Source organism: Oryza brachyantha, chromosome 3, assembly GCF_000231095.2.
Source record: "Oryza brachyantha chromosome 3, ObraRS2, whole genome shotgun sequence".
Taxonomy (NCBI): Eukaryota; Viridiplantae; Streptophyta; class Magnoliopsida; order Poales; family Poaceae; genus Oryza; species Oryza brachyantha.
The window spans coordinates 13,312,230-13,335,502 of record NC_023165.2 but is presented as its reverse complement, the minus strand read 5'-3'; the positions used below and the strand labels follow the sequence as shown (position 1 = coordinate 13,335,502).

The 23,273-nt window shown below is 37.3% G+C and overlaps 2 protein-coding genes across 4 annotated transcripts; one reads left to right on the top strand and one right to left on the bottom strand.

The window, feature by feature from the left end:
- Positions 1-614: 614 nt before the first annotated feature.
- Positions 615-5,229, bottom strand: LOC102711869 (ADP-ribosylation factor-related protein 1-like). 3 transcript variants are annotated; one of them, XM_006650098.3, is made up of 7 exons: positions 5,027-5,229; positions 4,085-4,244; positions 3,322-3,462; positions 2,600-2,708; positions 2,441-2,502; positions 1,298-1,401; positions 615-1,074 (listed from the first exon to the last, which is right to left on the bottom strand). In XM_006650098.3, exons 2-7 carry the CDS (start codon positions 4,175-4,177, stop codon positions 972-974), a joined length of 612 nt encoding a protein of 203 aa, XP_006650161.1. In that variant the 5' UTR covers positions 4,178-4,244; positions 5,027-5,229; the 3' UTR covers positions 615-971. The 3 variants fall into 3 exon arrangements, with proteins under 3 accessions (XP_006650161.1, XP_015690206.1, XP_015690205.1); XM_015834720.1 differs by lacking the exon at positions 5,027-5,229 and adding an exon at positions 4,767-4,788; XM_015834719.1 differs by lacking the exon at positions 5,027-5,229 and adding an exon at positions 4,763-4,784.
- Positions 5,230-20,369: 15,140 nt separating this feature from the next.
- LOC102711602 (putative cyclin-D2-3) lies at positions 20,370-22,232 on the top strand. The gene is made up of 6 exons (XM_006650097.1): positions 20,370-20,693; positions 21,030-21,116; positions 21,261-21,359; positions 21,480-21,681; positions 21,785-21,909; positions 21,996-22,232. The coding sequence occupies exons 1-6, from the start codon at positions 20,370-20,372 to the stop codon at positions 22,230-22,232; spliced, it is 1,074 nt and encodes a 357-aa protein (XP_006650160.1).
- Positions 22,233-23,273: the final 1,041 nt, after the last annotated feature.

Here is a 23,273-nt window from a genome sequence, read left to right as displayed (position 1 = left end):
ATTTGCCCTGTGATCGTCTGAACGCAGTGCCTGACTGTGCTCTGGCCTTTTTGGCGTTGCTTGGAGCCATTTCTGGATCTATAATAGATTCATGTTCTATGGTGAGTCTAGTGTTCTCAAATTCTCTTTGCTGACAAGGTCATATTCTGCCCTTTTTGAGAGAGGAGTGGTGTATTCTGCCTTTGGAACATTTTCATTGTAGCATGAGACAACCCATTTCCTGAATTACATTGGAAACATTCGCATGTTCTGTGCGCCTAAATGTTGGCAGGATTTTGGACGAGTGGCAAGCAAATTCACCCACCAAAATTCATCGTTTTGTCAGACGTAATCTTCTCATCGTAAATATCGTAGTATCACGCATTCAACACCAAATTGGCCATGTTTGGGTTGCCTCGTCAAATTGTGTGTTGACTCACCTCCGTTGCCACTTGTCTTGATTTCATGCTTAACTAAGATAATTGCGAGATGGTAACGTTGAGGCACACTGGCCGTGGTTGTAGATGATCATTATCCACCACCTCCAGCGCTGCGTATAACTGTTAAGTTGAGCAACCTGACAATGCTACATTCAGTCGTCCCTGGTAAAATCAGAAGCTCGAGTCCACAGATCATGCGATGCAACTCCAACTACAATGGATTCCTTTAGTTTTTCCCATTCACAAGAACGTTAGTACATCAATCTCTGGTTCCTCTATACGGACACTTTCCAAGTATCAAAAAAAGCAATCATATGAACACGACTCCTAAGGGGATCTTTAGATACAGAGAAGAATACCACGCTCAGAAACTAAATGAATCATCTCACTCACTAGTGCACAAGGGCAAACAATTTTTGTGGTGCCGTCAGGGAGGATGAACCTTATAGTCACCGAAAACCACCGAGATGTATATTGTCAGAAGTAACAGAAGCCCTATGCATTAAATGTTCTTTTTCACAAAATCGTTGATGAAAACTGCAGGCCGACATTCTAAATCTGCCCGGTTATGCCCGCTCGCGCTCTTAGAACCTCGGTTCGTTTACTTCTTTCCATCTGTTCCACCACCCAGTCTATGCCAGATTTGATTCCCCTCCTACGAGAAAATTGTCAGGTCAAAGTAGGAGTATCCGAAACATAGGCCCAATAGACAATAGTCAGGTCAAAGTAAAGCTTGAACATGATTGTGTACTGGAGCAAAGTAAAGCTTGAACATGAGCATATAACTCAAAATAGTTATTGACCACAAAGGTGCAAACATATTCCAACAATTTCAAGTTCAGATGAAGTGAAGGACCCACTAGGATTGCTGTGCTCACCCATCATAGGCAGATACAGCTTGAAACATATATGGCCTCTCATCTAGCTCTTTAAGGTGCAGATATCTAGCTAATTCCTCATCAGTGATGACCCCTGCCAAATCCTGTTCCATGAAACATGATATCATCAGACGAATCATCAATGACAAAGCAATTTGATAGAAGAATATGGACTTTAGAAACCATTTAGCATCCGTACATATGAAATAAGTCACAAATGATACTATGATCCATTTATGGAGAAAATGTCAAATCTAATGGAAGCTGAGGGAACAAGAAACTTCAATAAATTGTTTGATTAAACTAGAAAGGCACAAAATTATTCCCTGCCCAACGCCTTTTCGAATTCCGATATCAATTTAGAAAAGGATTGAAATTATAGTGTCTCAAATATATCATCAGCTTATGTATTTGAAATGATAGCAAAAAGGGAAACATACAATAAGAACAAACAGCAAAATAAAGGCTATTCAGCTTACCATTCCAATATATAATTATAAACAAGATACTTGAAGAGTTAATTGCTATACCCCAGAAATGTTCTGAAAATTTTGACTACCATGTGCTGAAAACCCCTTTTTGTTAATGAATGTGTAGAGAAACTTTAACATATACAGTTACAATAAGTGCTAAAGATAAATTATAGAGTGATTAGATTATAAAATGATATTAAATATACGTTGTTGAAACTAGCATCAAAGTATTTTTGTAGTTTCATACAGTCAAGGGTTAAAGTTCTACCTCAAACACCAGGAAAAGCCTAACATTCATAAAATCAAGGGTCAAGTTGTAACTTGAAGACCAGGAAAGACCTAAAATATCGCCCATTCTTTAATGGAAGGAATACAAACTTTCCTCTTTTCTGCTTACATTCAATAGTTTAGACAATCATGAGCTGAGGATGTACTTTTCTTTCTGTATATTTGATAGTTCAGATTTCAAATTATACTCGATAATAAGTGCATGTCTACATTGTACTGACATGTTAATTTGGTGAAAAATTTGATACTGTGAGGTATTTGACTAACATTTTTGTTTTCAATTTCTATCCCAACGAATCAGTATGTTGTTCCAATGGATAATAACACGAAGAAAAATAGTACTTCATAAGCCATCTCAACAAAGTGGAAGCAAACCCTTCACCTGTTTGTTTGCAAATATCAGCAGTGGTGCCCCTTTCAGATCCTCATGACGAAGAACCTTTTCTGATGTAAGAACTCAATGTCAGCATCTCTTCTGTGATTTCCTTCCATATTTACCAATTACCAGTATAATAATTGACAACAACAAAAAATCAACTACCTAGAGCAGATTTGGCATCTTCGAATGACGATGCAGCAGCAGCATCAATAACATATATTATAGCATGGGCCTCTTGATAATATTTTTCCCAGATTGTGCGAAGTCCGACCTATCAAGCAGACAAGCATGTAAAGTGCGTCGGATATATGAACCAGGAGAAATGGAATCTTATATTGCTGGGAGATAATCACTCATATACAGATAAATTTTAGTTTTTGAGCTCCTAGTACAAAGGGCAGGTAACATCCCAACAGCATGGAATATACATAAGAGCACAGCAGGTAGCCAATGGCTCCAACAGCAACAATAGCACAAATATAATGCTTCTCAAATCCTCCCTATCAGCAACTCACATACATAGCACATAATTGATTATATGAAAATAGTCCACTCATTCCAGAAATATACTGAGTTCAAGTATGCACTTATTCCAGATTTACAAGGAAGATTCGTGAATCTACACTCACTCTAAGCATATCATTTGATGTTTTATCTATCAGAAGTGCTAGTTTACCAATTAAATCAACAAGATCTTAGTCCTTCAGTTTCCACTTTCCAATGTATACATTCTACACATAATACACCTTCAAAATGATATGTAACCAAAAAAAGAGTTTGACAGCCTACATAGGAGAACTTCTACCATAACAGACCCAACCTGGTCCTAGACTGTTATCTTTAATTAAGATTTTCGGCCTGTAATTCTGCATTTGCAATCATACCTGACCTCCCAGATCCCAGAAAACAAGCTTTGCGTTTGCATCTTCAATACGACCAATATTAAGTCCAACAGTGGGAACAATGCGATCAGGTGTAAGCCCTTCTCCTTTCAGATAAGTCGATTTTATCTTTTCGAGCAGGGTCTATATCATAAAAATGTAGATAACACATCAGTTTTAGCTGAAAATTATAATTGTTACATTTTAAAATGTAAAAGTGTTTACAAGAAATTGAAAAGTGTAGCATAAGCACTATAACATGGACATGATAAAAATCAACTTGGAAGATGCAGTGGACTAGTATATGATGTCCATGATGAAAGAAAGTTAATTTAAAAGCCATTATAAGCAATGCTAGTAGATACTACTAATATAGATACTCCAACAGAACCATAGTAGTAGTTTGCATGGACAAACGTCTACATTTCAAATATGCTAAAAAAAATACCAAACCATTGGTTAAACAATTTCCCATCAATGCAATCAATAAATAGTCTCCCAAAACAAGATTCTGCAGTATGCTATAAAAAACATCTTAACAATAAATTATCTTTCAATATACAGACACTGAGCCACACATAATGAGGTACGAATGGTAGATTCGAATAACTTGACAATGTACAACCATGATTGCATCTATTTGAAAGGGGCGAAAAATCTTTGAATTAATAGATGATCAGGCATTTATGACAAAGGAAGTAGAACATGAAATTACAAACTTATAGGTCTTAGTTGTCATTAAAAAGAAGAGCTTGAGAGTTATTACCGTTTTGCCAGCCTTGTCAACACCTAGAATAAGAACATGAAACTCTGTCTTGTTAAAGATGTACTTCCATAGACCATACGCCAGGGAGAACATTGCTCTAGCCTGCTTTGCTGAACAATGAACTGATGTATTGACTGATGATCTATGGCCAGTGCACTTCCTGAAAAGTGATAATGCATTAGATATATTCATTTAATCCAATCTGCGGGGGAAAAAAAAAACCCAAACTACTCTAAAGAACTCTAAAATCCTAAATGCTAGTCATGCTAGATGGCCTCTCAGAGCTCCTCCAGGATCAGAAAACTTGCATTGCTCCTGCAAGAGCATACACCATGGACCTAGACCCTCCCCGCTGGCATGCTTCATGATGTGAAGAGAACCCCCATGGATCAGATGGTGGTGCATGCAAACACGCAATTTGTCCTCAAGATAAACACCCTTAACTAACTTATCCCCCACTAAGTGTGAATTGGAGCCATCAGCATCACAAAGTAACCTCCATAGCTTGTAGGAATATGGAACCATGTTTTGACCTAGGAATCAATAACATCAGCAATCATGCGGTACCAAGTATGAACCGGCGTTGCCTTGAAAGGGGCATGGAATCCCTAGGAAGATCCTATCATCTCCAACGCTGCTCGACTAAAACCCAAGCGCACATCGAAGGAGAAATGGTACCTACGCTAAAATCGACCCCAAGAACAATCCCCCTCCCCCCACAACGATCAACCATCAGCACAACATCGATAGAGCCCGCCCGCAACCAAGGCAGAGGTCAACACTCTACGCACATCATCACGGCAACCGATCCGATCCTGCTTAAATAGGATTCGCGAGCTGCCGCTGATCCAGCGGGCGAAAACCTCGCGCCGGGAATCGGGAAAGAGAGCGAGCGGGTTGGGTGGGGGGGGGGGGAGCGCAGAGCGGATCTGGGTCGCTCACCGGTAAGTGCGGCCGGAGAGATCGCTAGCCCGTGGCCGTGGCCTTCGCCGCTGGGTCTCCCGAATCCTCTTATTAGTCGTCGCCGCCGCGCCGGAGATGCTGCCTTGCCTACCACTCTGTGACGGTGAGCGCGGCGGAGTGCGGTGCGGGTGGATCCGATCCGTGCGGCTCCGGGGCGGTGTGCGTATGACGGGTGGGTCCCCACGCGCGGCGCGGGAATGACACGGCACGAGGACGAGGGTGAGTGGGTTTGCCACCCCTCGGCGTTGACGCCACGACCACGACAGCTGGGCCGCACGACCGCTCCCTACAGCTGGTCATCAGATCGTTTTATGCTTTATATTTTTATATACTTCATTAGATTATCTATATATGACATTTTCTATATCCTTTCAAAGGATGAAGAGAGATTATCTAAATATAAATGTTATCTCTCCTAATATAGATGACATCTAAAAATAGATGATAGGATGACCTTTCTGTTGGAGCTCAATTTGTAGTCTTAATCCTCTATTTTCAGGATAGAGGATGGGATTAATGAGTTGTTGGAGATGCTCTTAGACTGCGTTTAGAGCATCCCCAACAGTTCATCTAAATTTGGTTATCTATATCTTCATTTGAATGATCATCTAAACTAGTTTCATCATTCATATCTATTTGTACTCCACTAAATCATCCATATATGACATCCTCTATATCTCTTTGGAGGATGGAGAGAGATTATTCAAATATGAAGGTTCTCTCTCCTAATATGGATGATATCTAAAAATAGATGATAGAATGACCGTTCTGTTGGAACTTAATTTATAGTCTTTATCTTCTATTTTCATGATAGAGAATGGGATAGATGAGCTATTGGGGATGCTCTTAGATCCAAAAATTTTTGGGACACATGTTACGTCGACGCATATGGTTACACATTGAAAGTATTAACTAAATATAGTGTAGTTACAAAACAAATTTTAGATTCCGTCTGAAAACCACGAAACGAATCTTTTGAGTCTAATTAATCTGTCATTAGCACATGTTGATTACTGTAGCACTTATGGCTAATCATGTAGATTCGTCTCATGATTTTTCCATAACTACGTAATTAGTTTTAATGTTCATGTATATTTAATACTTCATTTAGATTTTTAAATATTTGATGTGATGTTTTTAGGAAAATTTTTTGGAAATTAAACAGACCCTTAGATTCGGTGTACACACAGTGACACCCACTCTTTTCGATTAGCTTATAAGCCATAATTTTAATTTTAATTTTAATTTTAAAGTTGATTTGGTATTTTTTTTACTAAAATTTATTTTTCAACATTGCCTTTTGGATCACTAAAAATACGTTTATAAAATTTTTATTCACAAATTATTTTTTATTACAAATATGATGTTTGATTTTTCCTATGAAACACCCAAACAAGGCTCGAAGGACCGAGTCTTTATAAATTACTGTACTCTCACATGATCACTCGTACATGTCCAGAGACATTATTTGTTTGTCAACCGCTCAAAGTTAGAGAATAGTAAGTTAGAGATCTGTTTTCGAGCTTAATAGGTGAAGCAATGGAAGGATGTTCTCGTACACGTGTGCTCATAGAAATAATCTCATTGTTTCGTCATCATTTATTTAAGCTTTATAGTAATAAAAATAATTAGTTAGTGCATAGCAATTTTATATACTATGTATGGTGTTATAGTTCTAACAAGGTATGCATGTGTCGCAATGCGAGCTCGGCAACCTTGCTGGAGTGTCATGCCAAGCTAGGCTTGTCCATAAGACTAGGTTCAACAAGATCTTGGGGCAATTCATGGTAAGCAACTATATAATTTTTGTTACATAGTGTTATTCTCTATGTAATTGGAATTGTGTTCTACATGTTTCCCACCTGATAAAAGATACGTGAGATTTCTTAATCTTATGCTATCACATATGCAATTGATTGATTTCTTTAATTCTCTGTCTAAACACGCATCATTAAGTCCTTGCCTCCTCTTCTTGAGTGGAGATTTACGAATGGCATATACTTTTCAGGGGTCCAGTACGAAACTAAACATGAAGGCCCTTATCATACTACATAATAATAATTAAAGATATATATTACCTATATATATATATATATATATATATGAATTATCATCATAAACATTTAAATTGCACTAAAAATAATATTTATATAGAAAACATAGTGCATGTTACCTCAAAATTTTCTTCTGACACTTATATAAGTCGTCTATCCTTTTCTCTTTGTTTACTTTTCTCGCTACTAGAAGCATATACTTGATATTACAATGAACTTAGATTCTGCCTTATTGCCCAACACCTTTCTAGGTTTTTATTGAAAAGAACAAGGCAGGAGCTCTACCAATTTCTATTAGAAGATAGAAGGTTCAAACAATGGTACGGCAGCAGGCAAGGCCTAATAAAAAGACCTTCCGAAGGAAAGACTTACCGCCCGAAGGCGTACATTCTTTCCTTAGCTAGGTTTGAAAATTCGGAGGCTATATCCACTGGGTTAGCAATGTAGTCACTGTTGAAGAGACATAGATTGTGGCTGATCCAAATAGACCAGACCATATACACGAACCACCCCATCAAAGATTGTTTGGTGACCTTTCCTGATTTCCTGGCAACATGCCTTCCACCATTGCAAATAATCACCCTAGAAAACCGTCTCGGGAAGGTAGGGAGAGGCTCATCAGGCTAAAGACTTTGCACCATACCTGCCAAGTGCAGGCGCAAGCCATGATTAGATAGGTAGCGGTTTCATTTTTCGGACCACACATTGGACAAAAGATGTTGTTCGGCCACCCTCTCAAGAGGAGCTCGTCCGTGGTTAGGATTTTTCTATGGTTGAGAAGCTAGTTGAAAATTTTGCTTTTTTCCTTCTACCTATGCCCTCCAAATGAACATAAAGTGCTGATCCTATGGCTTGTGCAGAGTTACATGTTGTATGCAGATTTGGAGGTGTATTGTTCATTGGCTGACCACCTCCATTGGATATCATCGTTGACATCCGTGGTGAGGTTGACTCGTTGCAAGGCTGTCCAGAGGGTGAAGAATTGTTGCGCATGTTCTAGGGAGTTGATCCTAAGCATCCGTCGTTGCTAATTGTTGTTTGAGAGTTCTTGGTGGAAAGTCATGTTCTTCCTGGAGGCTAGCTGGTAAAGGGTTGGGGCTACTTCTCCGGACAAGATACTATTGAGCCATCTGTCCTTCTAGAATTTGCAGAATTTTCTGTTGCCCAATGTGATGGTAGTTGCTACCCTAAACAGGTCCCTGTCTGTATCATCATAGGGTTCTGGACCTCCATTCCACGGTTTGGCACAATCTTTCCACTCGTACCAAAGCCATCTTAGTCTGAGAGCTCTACCGAAGTTTTCAAATTCTAGCAAGCATAACCCACCCAGTTTTTTGGTCTACAGACTCGTGTCCAGTTTAGCAGACAGTTGCCTCGGTGAGCTTTCTCAAAACTGGCCCAAAGGAAGACCTAGTGGCGGATACAGAAAAAATATTAGGAGGGGCTGGACGAGAGAGAATTGCTTTTAGCCCATCCTTCTCTTCAGTAATACCAAAAATTTTGTTGCGGGGGCTAAGCAGGGGCTTCAATGGCACAGAGGGGCTAGGGGAGCTGAAGCCCCTAGCCCCAGTGGTGGATCCGCCACTAGGAAGACCCTTGCAATTTTGTCTAGTTTCTCGATGGTCCATTTATTGAACAGGGAAACTATAAGATGATAGGTCAGGATGGAGGAAAGGTTGGAGTTTATGAGCACTGATCGACCTGCTTTGGTGAGTAGCTTTCCCCTCTATTTTGGCAACCTGGATGTTAGCTTGTCAATGAGAGGTCGAGCATCTGCTTTGGTAAGTTTCCTGGCATGTAGAGGTAGACCGAGGTATTTGCAAGGGAAAGCTTTTTGCTTTGTTGGGCAAGCTGCCGGTAAAGCCTGTAAGTTCAGATGGTCACAATGAATCGAGTAGAGCTCGGGTTTTTCCAGGTTCGTCTTCATTCCTGAAGCTTGACCGAATTTCCCAAGGATTGCCTAAATAGTGTAGAGCTCTTGTTCCACCGGGTTAACCAAGAGTAAAGCATCATCGGTGTAAAGCGTGGAGTTGAAATGCACCATTTGGTGGGAGACGGGTTTGAGGAGACCCACCTCCCACGCTTTTGCCAGCAGAGCTTGAAAGGGGTCAATGGCCAATATGAAGAGCATTGTGGAGAGTGGCTAACCCTGCCGCAGGCCCCAAGCATGTTTGAAGCTCGGCCCTGCCACACCATTGAGGATCACTTTTGAGGAAGAAGATGCTAGGCAGGTTATGATCCATTGAACCTAATTTGGCCCAAAATCTAGCTTTTTAAGTAACACCTTTCTAAGTTGACATTCAAAATCTAGACTAGCCAAATCATGCCCTTGCAATAGACCGATATAAACATAATGCCTGGTGGTAGGCGTCTTCGACAGGTTTCACAACGAGAGAACTAAAAATAAGCCGATATCTTAAGAAGGGATTGCCTATATCGCATTTGATAGATAATCCCACCCTATATCATGCAAACTTTTTGTCGTTGGATCTGCTTTGAGTCTTTTGTGCATAGTAACCTTATTTGTTTCTTCTCCTCACTCGCATGACACACTCATGCATGCAAGCTCATGCCATTGCTTATTGCAGCTGCCCAACCACATGGTGCTAACTATTCCCTCCGTTCCATATTATAAGACTTTTTGGCCTTGCCTAGATTCATTAGCACCCAAATGAATCTAGACTTATAACCTAGATTCATATACATAGATACATGTATGAATTTAGACAAACCTAGAAAGTCTTATAATCTGAAACAGAGTGAGTACCTAGAATTAGTTTCACTTGGACCAGGTCATGACGGGGCATTTGTGATGACGGAGCACATGTGATGAATAGAAACACTCTATATTTTTAAAATTCGGTAAAGATAAATCCCATTGAGTTTATTCTAACTCAAACCTCATTAAATTTAATCAATTTGTAGAAAAATATGCTAATATTAGAGGCAGTGCTCATACATGCGGCTCCTAAATTTTGAATCGGTGGCATCCACGTAGAGATGTAACTCTATGTAGGCAATTCATTTCTACTTTTTATCCATATATATACACGAGTATTGTATCTATGCTAAAACTATGACTCAATTTAGTAATGTAAATAAGATATCATAAACTACTTCAAATGCAATCATACAAACCAAACATTTGATGTTGTCTATCTATCTAGCATTTGTTAATTTGATTATCTAAACAAACTCTAATAAAATAGCAGCAATTCACCGGTTAATAGTGACTATTGTAGCTTTGCATGAGTAATTATAGGTTGACACATATTATAAGTGCAAGTTCCCAAGTTTGATCATTAATTTTAGAACAAGTTCATACCCTGAGTTTATAATCACTACAAGCTTAAGTCACACATTGCAAGGATAATTGAATTAAATATTTTTTTTATATTATCTAATATTAGCACAAACTTTAAGCTATATAAAACTAAAGTTAATGGAAGTTACTTTATACAAATATGAGTTCCATCCCATATAGCTTCCCATATCCTTATATTTAATAATAAATTGTTGATGTTTGATATATCAAATGCACAGAACAACGGTACAATACTCAAATAATACGTAATTCAAAGTCTAAATATATATGAGTTTTTCTTAAAAAATCATTGGGTCTTCTTATATTACAGGAAAGTATATTTAAACCAAATATTATGTGATCACATAATGCCTAGAAAATATTTTTATCGCACGAGTTCTTTTTAGTTTAAAAATATATGACAATTTTTAACAATGTAAAATTACTAATGGTGTTTCCATTGGATGTGTTTCTTGGTGGTTATTGTCAGAAGGTGCACATATCTTTTAATGATTAAAACATATTCTGTAGTGAATAATCATTTGATAGATCAAGAAATCTACTTATTTCATGTAAAAATATGGCGCCAATAGAACTATTTCTAGAATCTCAAATACTCATGTTTATTTACTATAGATTTATATTTGATGTTATTGTCTATTGATTTGGCTATTTAGGTATAAAATAATAATGGTCTAGCATCTTGATCAATAGTATGATTAGCATAACTATGTCATAAAACGTCTATGTATTTATCTTTATATAAAGTTACTAATATATAAAAAGTGCTTGACTTGTTCTAGTTGGAAAGATAATTTCTAACATGAAACTCTATAATCATTAAGATCATTTCTAATTTAGAAAGTCTTTAATATATAAGAAGGTCTAGGCAATGAGTAGTGGAGTCTGTAGCCATTCAATCTTAGCTATACACGTGCTAACACTAGCCTTAATACAGTAATGCAAATAAGATATGCTAAACTCCTTCAAATCAAGCATATAAACCAAACATTTGGAGTTGCCTATCCATCTAGCATTTGTTAATTTGATTATCTAAACAAAATCTGACTAAATAGCGGCAAACCAACCATTAATAGTGACTATTGCAACTTTACATAATTAATTATAGGTTGGCACACATTGTAAGTGAAAAATTTTAAGTTTGGATGGTAATTTCAGAACTTGCAAGGCCAAGTTTATACACTAATTTCAGAAACATTGTAACACTAAGTTCACACACTAATCACTACAAGGTTGAGTTCACACACTGCATGTATAATTTTAATTAAATAATTTGTTTACATTATATAATATTTGCATAAAATTTAAACTCTATAAAGCTAAATTTAAAGAAATCTAATTTATAATACAATTTATCATTTTCTTATACTAAATGAAAAATTAATGGTGTTTGTACATATCCAATGAACAAAACAATTGCGTAACTCTTAAATAACATGTAATTCAAAGTCTAAACTTTTATGAGTTTAAAAATAAATATCATTATGTCTCCTTATATTATATAAAAAGAAATTAAAATCAAATTGATCATATGATAACTAATAAATACTTATCCCATGAGTTCATTTCAGTTTAAAAAGTATACCACGTTGCTTTTAATAAAGCAAATTACATGTTATGTTCTTAATGGTTGTGTTTCATGTTCAATATTATCTAGAGGTGGACATATCATTTAATAGTTAAAAAAAATTCTGTAGTAATGCATCGTTTGACATTTCAATGACTTTACTTATGTCACATAAAAAGATTATGCCAATGTAATATTCCAACAACTCCAAATATTTATTCATATTTACTTTATATTTATTTTTGATGTTATTATTAGTGATTTGGCGTTTGGGCATCCGATAATAGTGTTATAGAGCCTTTATTGATCTAATGATGATCACAACTGTGGCGTGATGATGATCACAAACTTTATTGTCTTGACATCATTACCATTGTTCTAATGACATTTTGCATCGGCTTGTGCTCCTATGCCAGTCGTGCTGATGTTGTGATTAGACTTTGATTTTATAATTAAAAACTTTATATCTTTATTTTAATATTAAGTCTTTAATATATAATATATAGAGTGTTGTCTTGTTTCTATTTGAAAAGATAATTTTTAACATATGGAAACTCTATAATTGGTAGAATAATTTTTAATTTATAAAGTCTCTAATATATAGGAAGTCTGCATAAGGAGAGTTGGAGTATGTCCTAGCTGTTTGATCTTATAAAGATCATTTTATCTATCGAATTTGAAGAATGATGAATGAATGACATAGAATGAGTAAAATCGGTTGATGCCCTCTAGAGTAGATGTAACTGTGTTTTGGAAAGAAAATTTATCCTTATATGATCATATCTAAATAATTTTTTAAATACAACTCAATTTTTTAAAAAATCTAAATTTTCTACCAACACTTTAAAATTTGCAACTCACAATCCAAAAAATAATTTGAAATTTGCAACTCCTAAACAAGAAATTTTCAACTGAAATTTTTTTAAAAAAATTAAATCATATTTCGAAACTTTCAACCCAAAAAACTAGAATTTAACTTAAAATTTGAAGCATTCAAATGAAATGATTTATTTATTATTTTATAATAAACAACCATTAAGGGAATATTTAACGGACAATTATTAGGTTCTATTGTACTCCCTCTATCCCAATTTGATCATCAGATAAGATTTGGGTACAAAGACCAAGAATCTATTTAATCAAGAGTGAAGTGCACCAGTGGTCTTTAAACTTACGTGCATGTGTCATCTAGGTCTCTAAACTCTTAAAATGCATTTTTTGATTCCCAAACTTGTCTGGTGTGTCATATAGGTCCAAACGGGCTCCGACCCGCTCCATCCGCTGACGTGGCATGCTACGGTGGCGCCTACGTGTTGGTGGGGCTGTGTGGGTCCCATATGTTAGTGGAGGAATCGAGAAGGAAGAGACAAGAATAAGGAGAAGAGATAGATATTGACATGTGGGATACACATGGCTCCATCAACACGTAGGCACCACCATGGCATGCCACGTCAATGGGTGGAGCGGGTTGGAGCCCATTTAGACCTATATGACACACCAGACAAGTTCGAAGACCCAAAAATACATTTTGAGAGTTCATGGACCTAGATGACACATACACACAAGTTTAGGGACCGCTAATACACTTCACTCTTTAATCAACATTGAAAAGTTAGTGAGTCACAAATCCAAGATGCATGTGTACATGCAAAATAAATTTGTAAATCACACTAAAGCCGGTTGAATAGATGCATGACCGAATGTTGTTTGCATTCTAACTAATGTATAATAGGCACTTCCCTTATATGATGATCAATTTTTGATTTCTCCTTTTCTCATCGATTTGGTATGGAGGGAGTAATAGCTAAGCTTAGCACATGGTCCTGCACTCGTGCCCCCAGCCATGCATGTGACTTAAGTATGAGCGCGCTTGCTAGCTAGATAACATATTAGGTTTTGTTAAATCAACAATTGAATTTATTTTTATAGTATTGAAATGTTGTATATTTTCTTATAAACTCATCTAAATTTAAAGAAGTTTGTCTTAAAAAAATCTAAATTAACCTATAATATAAAATGAAGTGACTATGCTTTCTTAGAGTAAATGATGAAAATAAGCCAAGGTGAAAAGAAAATAGAAAAAAGGAACACCTCAAAAATTAATTTCTGAAATTATTTTTTGTATTAATAAGCTAGAGGTTATATGATTGAGCCACAAATGTATTTTGTGTGCAATTTCAGGTTAGGTTTGCAAAATTTGCTTGGTTTGCAAGCTTAGGGTGCCTTCGACAGATTGCTTATTATATGATTAATTAATTATTAATTATAGAATTAGAAAAAATAAATTAATCTGAATTTTTAAAACAACTTTCCTATAAAAATTTTTATGAAAAATACAGTTCGGATATGTGCGTGTAAAAAAGAGGGAAATAGCGAAAGTTTAGGTTTTTACGAGAAACTGAGGGCCCAAACTCCCTCGGGTAGCACAGTAGACAGATACACCCAAAGTCGCAGGCACAAGCACTAAAAACGCTCTCAAATCTCCGCCGCTCTCTCTCGCTGCCGGAATCGGGGAGCGACGGGCGCGAAGCCGGCCAGATCCGGCGCAGCCAAGGTGAGATCCGTCTCCTGTTTCGTCCATTCCCCCCACGCGCGAATCAAAGGTGGGGGCATCAACCGCCTGGTTTCTTGATTTCTTGCTCCCTCGTTGGTGAAATGGCCCCTGCGCATCTTGCAAGTCTCAGGCGGCGGTTGTCTGTGTGCCCTTGGAGAGAGACCCCGGCATCTGCTGGACACGGTTTGGCCTGTGAATGTGTGGTAGGTATGTTTTCAGGGTGGTCGTGCGTGGGGATTTTTTTTCGCATCAGATTAGATTTTGTTTCAGTGCATGTGTAGAACGAAGCCGGATATTGGAAAGCTTTATTACTGGCTATTTGGAATGCGGCAACTTGATAGGAAGGCAAAACATCCACTTGGGCTGGCACTGCATGAGTTTTCCAAGGAAATTCTTTTAAGGGATCTTGTGTTCAAATGTTTTTTAAATAAAAAACATTCATGGGTGGTGGAATAATTTTTTAAAAGAAAACTATTGTAGAGAAAACTTATACTACTAGGCACGCATGTCGTCGTGTCTTTGTTATCTAGTTTTTGTGATGCACATGGAAAAAAAATTCTGGTGGATAGAGAATTGAGTTGCTGATGAGACACCTGTTTTCATGCCCTATTTTATGAGCATAAATGTATAATCTATCTAGGGATTCAATGCACGATAATTCTCTATTAAGATTATTTTTTGTCGCACCTGAACGAAGTGGTAAGTAATGACTAATGAGTGTGGGATGGCTTGATTCAGTAGAAAGAACTTGTAGAAGTCAAGGAATACACATCAATTATAATTAAATAATAATGTCCATATATTCTTGTGCATATTTTTTGAAGCCTATTACTACCTATATTGTTTTATGGATCCTAGAGTGAGAAGCTAGTATGTTGTTCATAATTGATGTTCAAATTCAGTTCCATCAATTCTTTACATAATTTAGAGTTGCCATGTTTCCTGAATACTGGTAGTGGTGGTAGCTGCAAACTAAAGTTTGCACCTATTATCATAGCATTGCTATCTGGACATGGTTACTTGATTTTGCCAGTAACCCTACTTTGTGTCTCACTCATGGCTTGATATTAATTCAGCACATGATGAACACTCAGCAGATGTATCAGTTTACTCCTAAGGATCAACACATCTCTGTCATTTCTTTTGCATCTTCGGTAGGTTGCTTTAACACCTTTCCATAATATACAGGGCTTTTCATTTTTAAAGCATGGAAATCTCCGAGCTAATAAAGATCCTAGTGTGTAGCATCAGATGTTTCTTCGTCTCCACTATTTCCTTCTATCATGTTCATTGCTAAGCCATTGGTTCCTGAAAACCATGGGGTGCTGGCTAACTTGGGTCAGCTGCAATTTATCAGGTAGAAGAGGAATTTAAGAAGGCAGAAAGCCAGGAAAAAGGATTACAAAGGGGAAAATGGGGGCTTGGTATTGTTCCAGTTAGAAAAATATAGGGAAAAATGTGTTTGGTGTAATTGCAATATGATGCAACATATATAGGGACCTTACAGCATATTTGATGCAGGGTTCCGGGAACCTTGCACCTAAGCCTTTCCAGTAGCATGGCGGCCATGGAATATGACAGAATCTAGTGACAGGATGGTTTTCAAGCACAGCTCAATGTGGCACATCACTTTTATGGCGATTAATTCTTTCACCGAAAATTAATAAATAAAAGCAAATATAGTTGTCTTAAACTTAAATTATGCTTACTTGTCTGTTAGTTTTGTTGTCCAAATTTTCTCCCTTAATTCTTTCTTGGTCTAATTAATCATTTATGGTATAAAGCTTTGTACAAATAAACTGATTTTTTCCCAGTTTCTTAATTTGTCCATTTCCATCTCCAATTTAGATGTGGTTTTAAGTGCTGTAGCCAAGATGGCAGGTGTTAGTACATACTCATGTTGTAATTGTTCGTTTTTGGTCTGCTTTCTGAAGGAAAGTCGGGTGTTTATGTGTATTTACTGCCATGGTGTTGGGGCAGAGCCAGAGATGGATAAATTGTTTGAGTGAAAAACATTAAACAAGCCTACATTACTACCTCAAAGTAATTAAGGATGGAGCTTTTATATGGTGTGACAAACATTTAGTGCATTGTTAAACAGGGTTGTAGAGGGAAAAAAAAAGGAAAATGAAGATCAATTAGAACAGGATTTTGATTTCGAAATTATAGTGCATATTCAATTAGGAACTGCTGTGTACATTTCATGCTTGTGTTTTTCGAACAGTTATTAATCAAATCCCCTGTCTAACTGGTTGTTTGTGATCTTTGGTGCATTTCCCTCGCGATTGTTTCTCTCCTCACTAAAAGAAACATTCAAGGTTACTCAATTGTTGATGTCGACACATGAAAATAATCAAGATGTGAACTATATGAATGAGACATAATGCTCTTATTATACAATTGATTTGTTTTAACCTTGGCAACCCAGAAACCCATTATTGGAATACCTATCTGTGATGTTTAGCATAGAATAATTTGATTCTGGGTCATCACATGGATAATTCATGGAGGATTTGCTGCAAGAATCTGCATTGTCCAAAGTACCGTTATCCCTAATGGTGTACAGTTCAATTTTCAAAGGCTAAAAACTATTCTTGCTACCTTTGTTAGTATTTTATAACCTCAGACCATATGTGGAGCAATTTTGTAACCTCTGTTCTGATTGTGCTTTAGGTTTTAGATTTTTTATTGACCATAATGATGAATGCATATATACTGATACTGTTTCTGGTCTTTCTCAAGATCTGAACCATTTCTCTTGCATATCGTTCCTGCAGATGTTTGACGATCAAGATTTGGGTTTCTTTGCTAATTTCCTGGGAATCTTCATATTCGTTTTGGTCATGGCATACCACTTTGTGATGGCAGACGTGAAGTATGAAGGGAACTAGTGCGATGAAGAGAAGGCATGATAAGGATCCATGGATCCATGTTGGCACATTACTACTTGTTAGGTCATGCTAGAGATTGCTAAGAGTTAATCATGAAATCTGGGAGTATGACAGTGTCAAATGACTTGCACTGATGGATGTGGTACTTGTAGCATTTCGACTTCCATAATTGTTTAATTAGCTAAAAGCTTCATGATTCTTCACAAAGCTGCTTTACTTCTGGAAGGTCTCCTTTAGAACGAATGATTTAAGGAAATTTCACTGGAATTGAACTAAATTTGGCAAAATTCCTATAACTCAAAGGAGCACAAGATTTCCGTAGTCGCAAGCTCCAAAGTAACACGTGCGTGATAGTGGGCGCAGGTCGCTCCATGAGTGGTTGTTAACCCACCCTAATTCAATTAAATTCAAAGAGATTTGCTCTGGTCATAAAAAGTACTGGTATTTTACGTTATTTTTTGTTGGACCGGAACAAATCTCAAATCCAAAGCTCCACGAGCGTAGTCAAAGTTGATTTCAACCAAAGTAAAGTGGACCAATGAGTACTTGGAACAATCCATGCATGTCTCTACTTTTACCACAAGAGAGAGTTGAGTGCAAAGGTCCATCCAGTTCCAGGGAAGGCATGGCGTCATTTTTTGGTCAAGTAACGGGCTTGGCCTGATTTGATCTGCTTCTTGTCCCTATCTCTTCTTTGGGTGTATTCACACTTCTTTTCCATGAACCATATGGACCAGAAAATTCTATGCCTTTCAAACTTAAAAACATGTGATTTATCTCCATGCATTCATCTCCTCCGATTCCATATAGTGTGCACATTTTGGTGAAAAATAATCTGTACGGAGAGCAATAATAACAGTGGAATTTTAAGTTCATAAGTAGAACTACCACAACTGATTTTAGGAAAGTCAAACGTTATTAAAATATGAAGACCCTTTTTTCTTTGTTGAACCATGAACTAATTACGCATTGACTCAAACCTAACTAGGCAAAGCGAATCTTTGTAAAATATATCTTGTAGACCTAGACTTTTGGCCTTTGGGATATATATCTAATATCTCAGCCTCTCTAGCTCATGGAGTGACATCTGAATATACTACTGGACTTGACTTTTGTCATCTATAGATAGATATTCTCTCTCTCCGTTTGTATGATATACACAGTAATCTGCTATAATGAAAACAATAGAAATAACAGAGTCATCTTCAAGGAAATGTAAAGATTTAATTGGCTGGTGATTGTGTTTGGGTAAACATCAATCTAGTTAAAACAACATTTGTTGTTGGCGTTAAAGCTAAAATTCCCAGTTTAATAAACATATTTTGTCCATCAATTTGATACGAATTGTTGATGGATTCATTGCAGGGCTAATCTAAGTAAATTCACTAGTTTGAGAACTGATGCTCACTGCACCCCCTTGTAGTGCCTCAAAAATATAAAATCACTAGAGATAATTAAACCGAAAGTTTTCAAGGTGATAGCTTATACAAAAAAAAAATACAATGTCATATATATCGAATTAAAAAAAACAATGCCATAGGATTTGTGTGGAATTTCATTAGAGTCCACCAAGGGTGAAGTGAGACATATAGTAGTCCTGTATGCAATGCAGACTTATGAATGACCAAATACAAATATAGAAACAATGTTTTTCCCTCTCTATTATATTGAGTGGCTTTCTTGCAATATATGTGGCCACATATTGTGATATTAGTTAGATGTAACATGTCATTGCTCTATCTACAACATGTCATTGCTCTATCTACAAGATTTTCTCTTGCTATTATCAGTAAGTACTATCGATGAGATCATGCCAGTTTGATCATCTCAAAATAATTAATAGCCAATCATCTTTGGGAAGAAAAGTGACAAATTTCTATTGTAGCAAATCATTAATAGGGTTTCTAGGAAAGCAAATTGCAACGTGGCACTTATGGCTCTCTGCACTTATAGTAAATTCTAATATGCAAATACTTAAAGTGACCAACAACAGCCAATGCAAACAAATCATAGAAAACATCACAGCTTTTCTCTCTCTCTTTTTTTTGAATCAGAGAGGGGAAACTCCTCACATTTCAGTAATAAAAATGCATAAAAGACCACAACTATACACACTACCCCTGTGTACATTGCAAATCAAGTTACTTAGCTTTATAATTCAAATATAAAATAATAAACACCCACGGGCAGCATTGCTATAAGCAGGGATATTCTTAGACAATAATGGTAAATACAAACATTGCAATTAGAAAAAATATAATCATGCTTGGAGAAGGACAAACAGCTGTATCATATTGTCTAGTTACTTCCCTAATCAGCATCTGGATTGAGCATGCAGAAAACAGAAACAACCAAAACGAGCAGCCATGCGTATGGACGCGTCCCATCGATTACACGTCAACAAAATCAAGCCAAATGCCACATTAGGATAGATCTTTTTTTCTCTCTCAATTTTTTCGGTGGCGTGCATCAGCGAAGGCGCCATTTAATTCTGCAGCTCTTGTGCCACCCGGTTTCTTCCTGCAGGCAACCCACGATATAAACATCGGCTAATCGCCCTTAAATGCTTGCCACTAATCTTCCTCCTCTTCTCCCATATAAACCCACAGCTCCTCCTCCTCCTCCTCTTCAAAAAGAGCAGAGAAGCTTTTGAATGCAAGCATTCTCCATGTATTCTGCTTGCTAGGTTTTCTCATTGTCTCCGAAGGAGAGAGACCGTAGCCAAGAACAGGTAGCAATCTTTGGCGTCTACAAGTTCTGATATATATATATATATATAGCTACTGGATTTCAGGCCAAACAGGTCCAAGAATTCTTGCCAAGAAATATGTTTCGCATGATTTCTTGAGAATCAACATTGTTTTTGCTTTTTTTGTTTTTTTGTTTTTGGTTAGAGTAGTTTGATTTCTTGAGGCAATCTTGCTTGCGGCCATGGGGTTCCTCTGCCGCCACAGAGCTGCACCGGCGTCCTTCTCTCTGCTGTGCGAGGAGGACAGCGAGAGCGCGTTCGGCTGCGTTGATGGTGATGTGGAGGAGATGGTGCCGGCGTTGGGGAAGATGATGATGATGAGTCCTGATTTCTCTTGCACTTTCGGGTTGCAACTTGGGGATGATTGTGACGAGCTTGTGGGGTCTTTCATGGAGAAGGAGGTGGAGCAGCTGGTTGGAACTGCAAGGGGAGAGTACCTGAAGAAGCTGAGCAATGGAGGCATAGAGTTTGCCTGCAGGGTTGCTGCCATTGATTGGATTTTCAAGGTGAGGAGAAACCATCAAACAGTATTTTTTTTCTTCTCTTTTTTTTTCCTGTTTTAGGATTGGTTAATGCTTTGAGCTGTCCATTATTTCTCTGGAAATTTTGCAGTAGTTTTTGTTGTTGGTCTTGGTCCTGTTTTATTCTACTTATGGCAATATAGTTCTTAGGTTTGTTTGCTTTACATCATGTTCCCTTTTCTCTTTTACAAAAACATAAACCAATTTTTTTTTTGGTGAGTAATAACTGCCAAGATATCATTGACTTTTGCTTTGCCATTATTTGATCAAAGATGGTAATAAGTGAAGTGGACTGCTTGTCTCTATCATTTGTTCTTGCAGGTTCAGGCTCAATACAATTTTGGACCATTATGTGCTTACCTTGCTGTCAACTATCTGGATAGGTTCCTCTCTTCGGTACAGTTCTCAGTAACAGTAAGTACTTCAATTGTACATTGTCCTTTATTTGTCAAGACGGTCATTAGTAAGCATGTCTTTTTTTTATCATGAGATTATTGCATCCATAAATGCTAATATGACAAAAAAAATACTTTTGTTCCTTTGTGTATGTAGAATGACATGCCATGGATGCAGCAGCTGTTGATAGTTGCTTGCCTATCTATTGCTGCCAAGATGGAGGAAACTACGGTTCCCGGCACCCTAGACCTTCAGGTGAAGGAGAAACAGTAGCATTACATGTGATGAATAATGATGGTCAATAGCTGATAAAATACATTTCAAAAGTTGCTTGATGACCGATGTTTTTCCTGAAATTCTATCATTTTGTCACAGGTTTGCAATCCAGAATACGTATTCGATGCAAAGACTATCCACAGGATGGAGATTGTTATACTAACCACTCTGAAGTGGAGGATGCAAGCCGTGACCCCGTTCTCTTACATTGATCATTTCTTGGACAAGATCAATGAGGGGGAGCCACTAAAGTACGAGCTGGTTTCTCGATGCACCGAGATCATACTCGGCACTATCAAAGGTACCATTGAATTTGACTTCTTGATGATAGCATACTCATCTGCACTGCTACTGCCAGTATCAAATACCATCTGATTGGAATGTCTTGTGCCTTTGATTTGCAGTTACTGAGTTCCTGAAATTCAGGCCTTCTGAGATTGCTACAGCTGTAGCTCTCTCTGTAGTTTCTGACGGCCGCGTTCTTGACTTGGGCAGTGTTCTTGAGTCTTGTAACATACCTGTAGATAAGGTGTGGATCGATGATCTAGCAGAAGAATCACATCATGTCATTTCCTTTACATTGTTTTCCAAGAAATAAACCTGCTATATTTGCAGGAAAATGTGGGGAGATGCCATCAAGCAATGCAAGAGATGGCATTGGTGATGCTCAACAGCACAGAAAGTCCATCTGATGTGTTGGACACCTCATGTTTCATCTCTAAGAGTGATGACAACACAACACCAGGAACATCACCACCACAAGTTGACAATGGCAACAGTGACAACAACAACAACCAGGCCTGCACTCCTGCTTCCAAAAGGACAAGGCTAGAGGCAGCACCAATGTCATGAGATCACATACATAGGCATACCAGATTGATATTCTGTTTATCGTTTTGCCGAATTCGGTAGTAGGCATAATTTAGAAAAAAAAGGAAAAAACAGTATGCGGTAACTAGAAAAAAAAATCATATTTCTTATTCAATCCTATTGGTCCTAGCTACATATGTTTTCTCTTTCTTCTTAATACAGTCTTCTCCTTCAGAGATATATAGGGAAACAAAATCAGAGAAATGAACATCCATTTATTTGTTGTTTGACTACATGGAAAATCAGTCTTGCCCATGCATCTCTTCCACATCGTTGCCCTTTCTTTTACTGAGTTGACTCCTGTCAGGCTTTACTACGCCTCGATCACTACATGAAAAGGAGAGTCAATCGTAATTACACTTCAAAACAAAAGGGTACTGCTTATTACCCAGGGTCCCGGCCCTTTTGTCACATTTAACAACTAATCTATGACGGAAGATACTCAAGACAAGCTAATAGTCCAAGCATTCCTGTTATCCAACAACATGTACTGTTTCTTGTGTAGGGCTCGTTTAGTTCACGAAAATTTTAGGTTGAATACCATATCGGATGTTTGACTAGATATCGAAATACTATTTTAACAACTAAATTAAAAACTAATTACATAAAGTGTCAGGAAACCATGAGACCGATTTTTTAAACCTAACTAATCTGTTATTAGCATATGTGAGTCACAGTTGTGGCTAATCATAGACTAATTAGGCTCAAAATGTTCGTCTCAAAAATTTCTTCCAAACTATATAGTTATTTTTTAAACTATATTTAATGTTCTGTATATGTGTTTAAATATTCGATGCGACGGATGAACGTGAAAATTTTTGGAACTAACCAGGCCTTAGTGCTTCTCTCGAGGCTTTGTACCATGATAAGTCGCAATCTGTAAGCAGTCAACAGTTCATGAGACTCTCACCTCTGAATGCATACTGTAGCATCTGGGGAAAGTTCCAACAGTTACATTGCAAACTGACGAATCACCTCGTATTAATAAACTCAGCAATCGATGAATCTACCTACTTCTTAAGT

Bases quoted from the DNA above. Each gene is read 5' to 3' on its own strand.
- LOC102711602 (XM_006650097.1), top strand. From the start codon at position 20,370: ATGGGGTTCCTCTGCCGCCACAGAGCTGCACCGGCGTCCTTCTCTCTG. The intron at 21,117-21,260 runs GTAACAGTAAGT...TTGTGTATGTAG, and splicing joins TCTCTTCGGTACAGTTCTCA to AATGACATGCCATGGATGCA. The intron at 21,682-21,784 runs GTACCATTGAAT...TTTGATTTGCAG, and splicing joins CATACTCGGCACTATCAAAG to TTACTGAGTTCCTGAAATTC.
- LOC102711869 (XM_006650098.3), bottom strand. From the start codon at position 4,177: ATGTTCTCCCTGGCGTATGGTCTATGGAAGTACATCTTTAACAAGACA. The intron at 2,503-2,599 runs GTAGTTGATTTT...TTCTTACATCAG, and splicing joins AGATGCCAAATCTGCTCTAG to AAAAGGTTCTTCGTCATGAG. The intron at 1,075-1,297 runs GTGAGCACAGCA...ATTTTCTCGTAG, and splicing joins GCTGTATCTGCCTATGATGG to GAGGGGAATCAAATCTGGCA.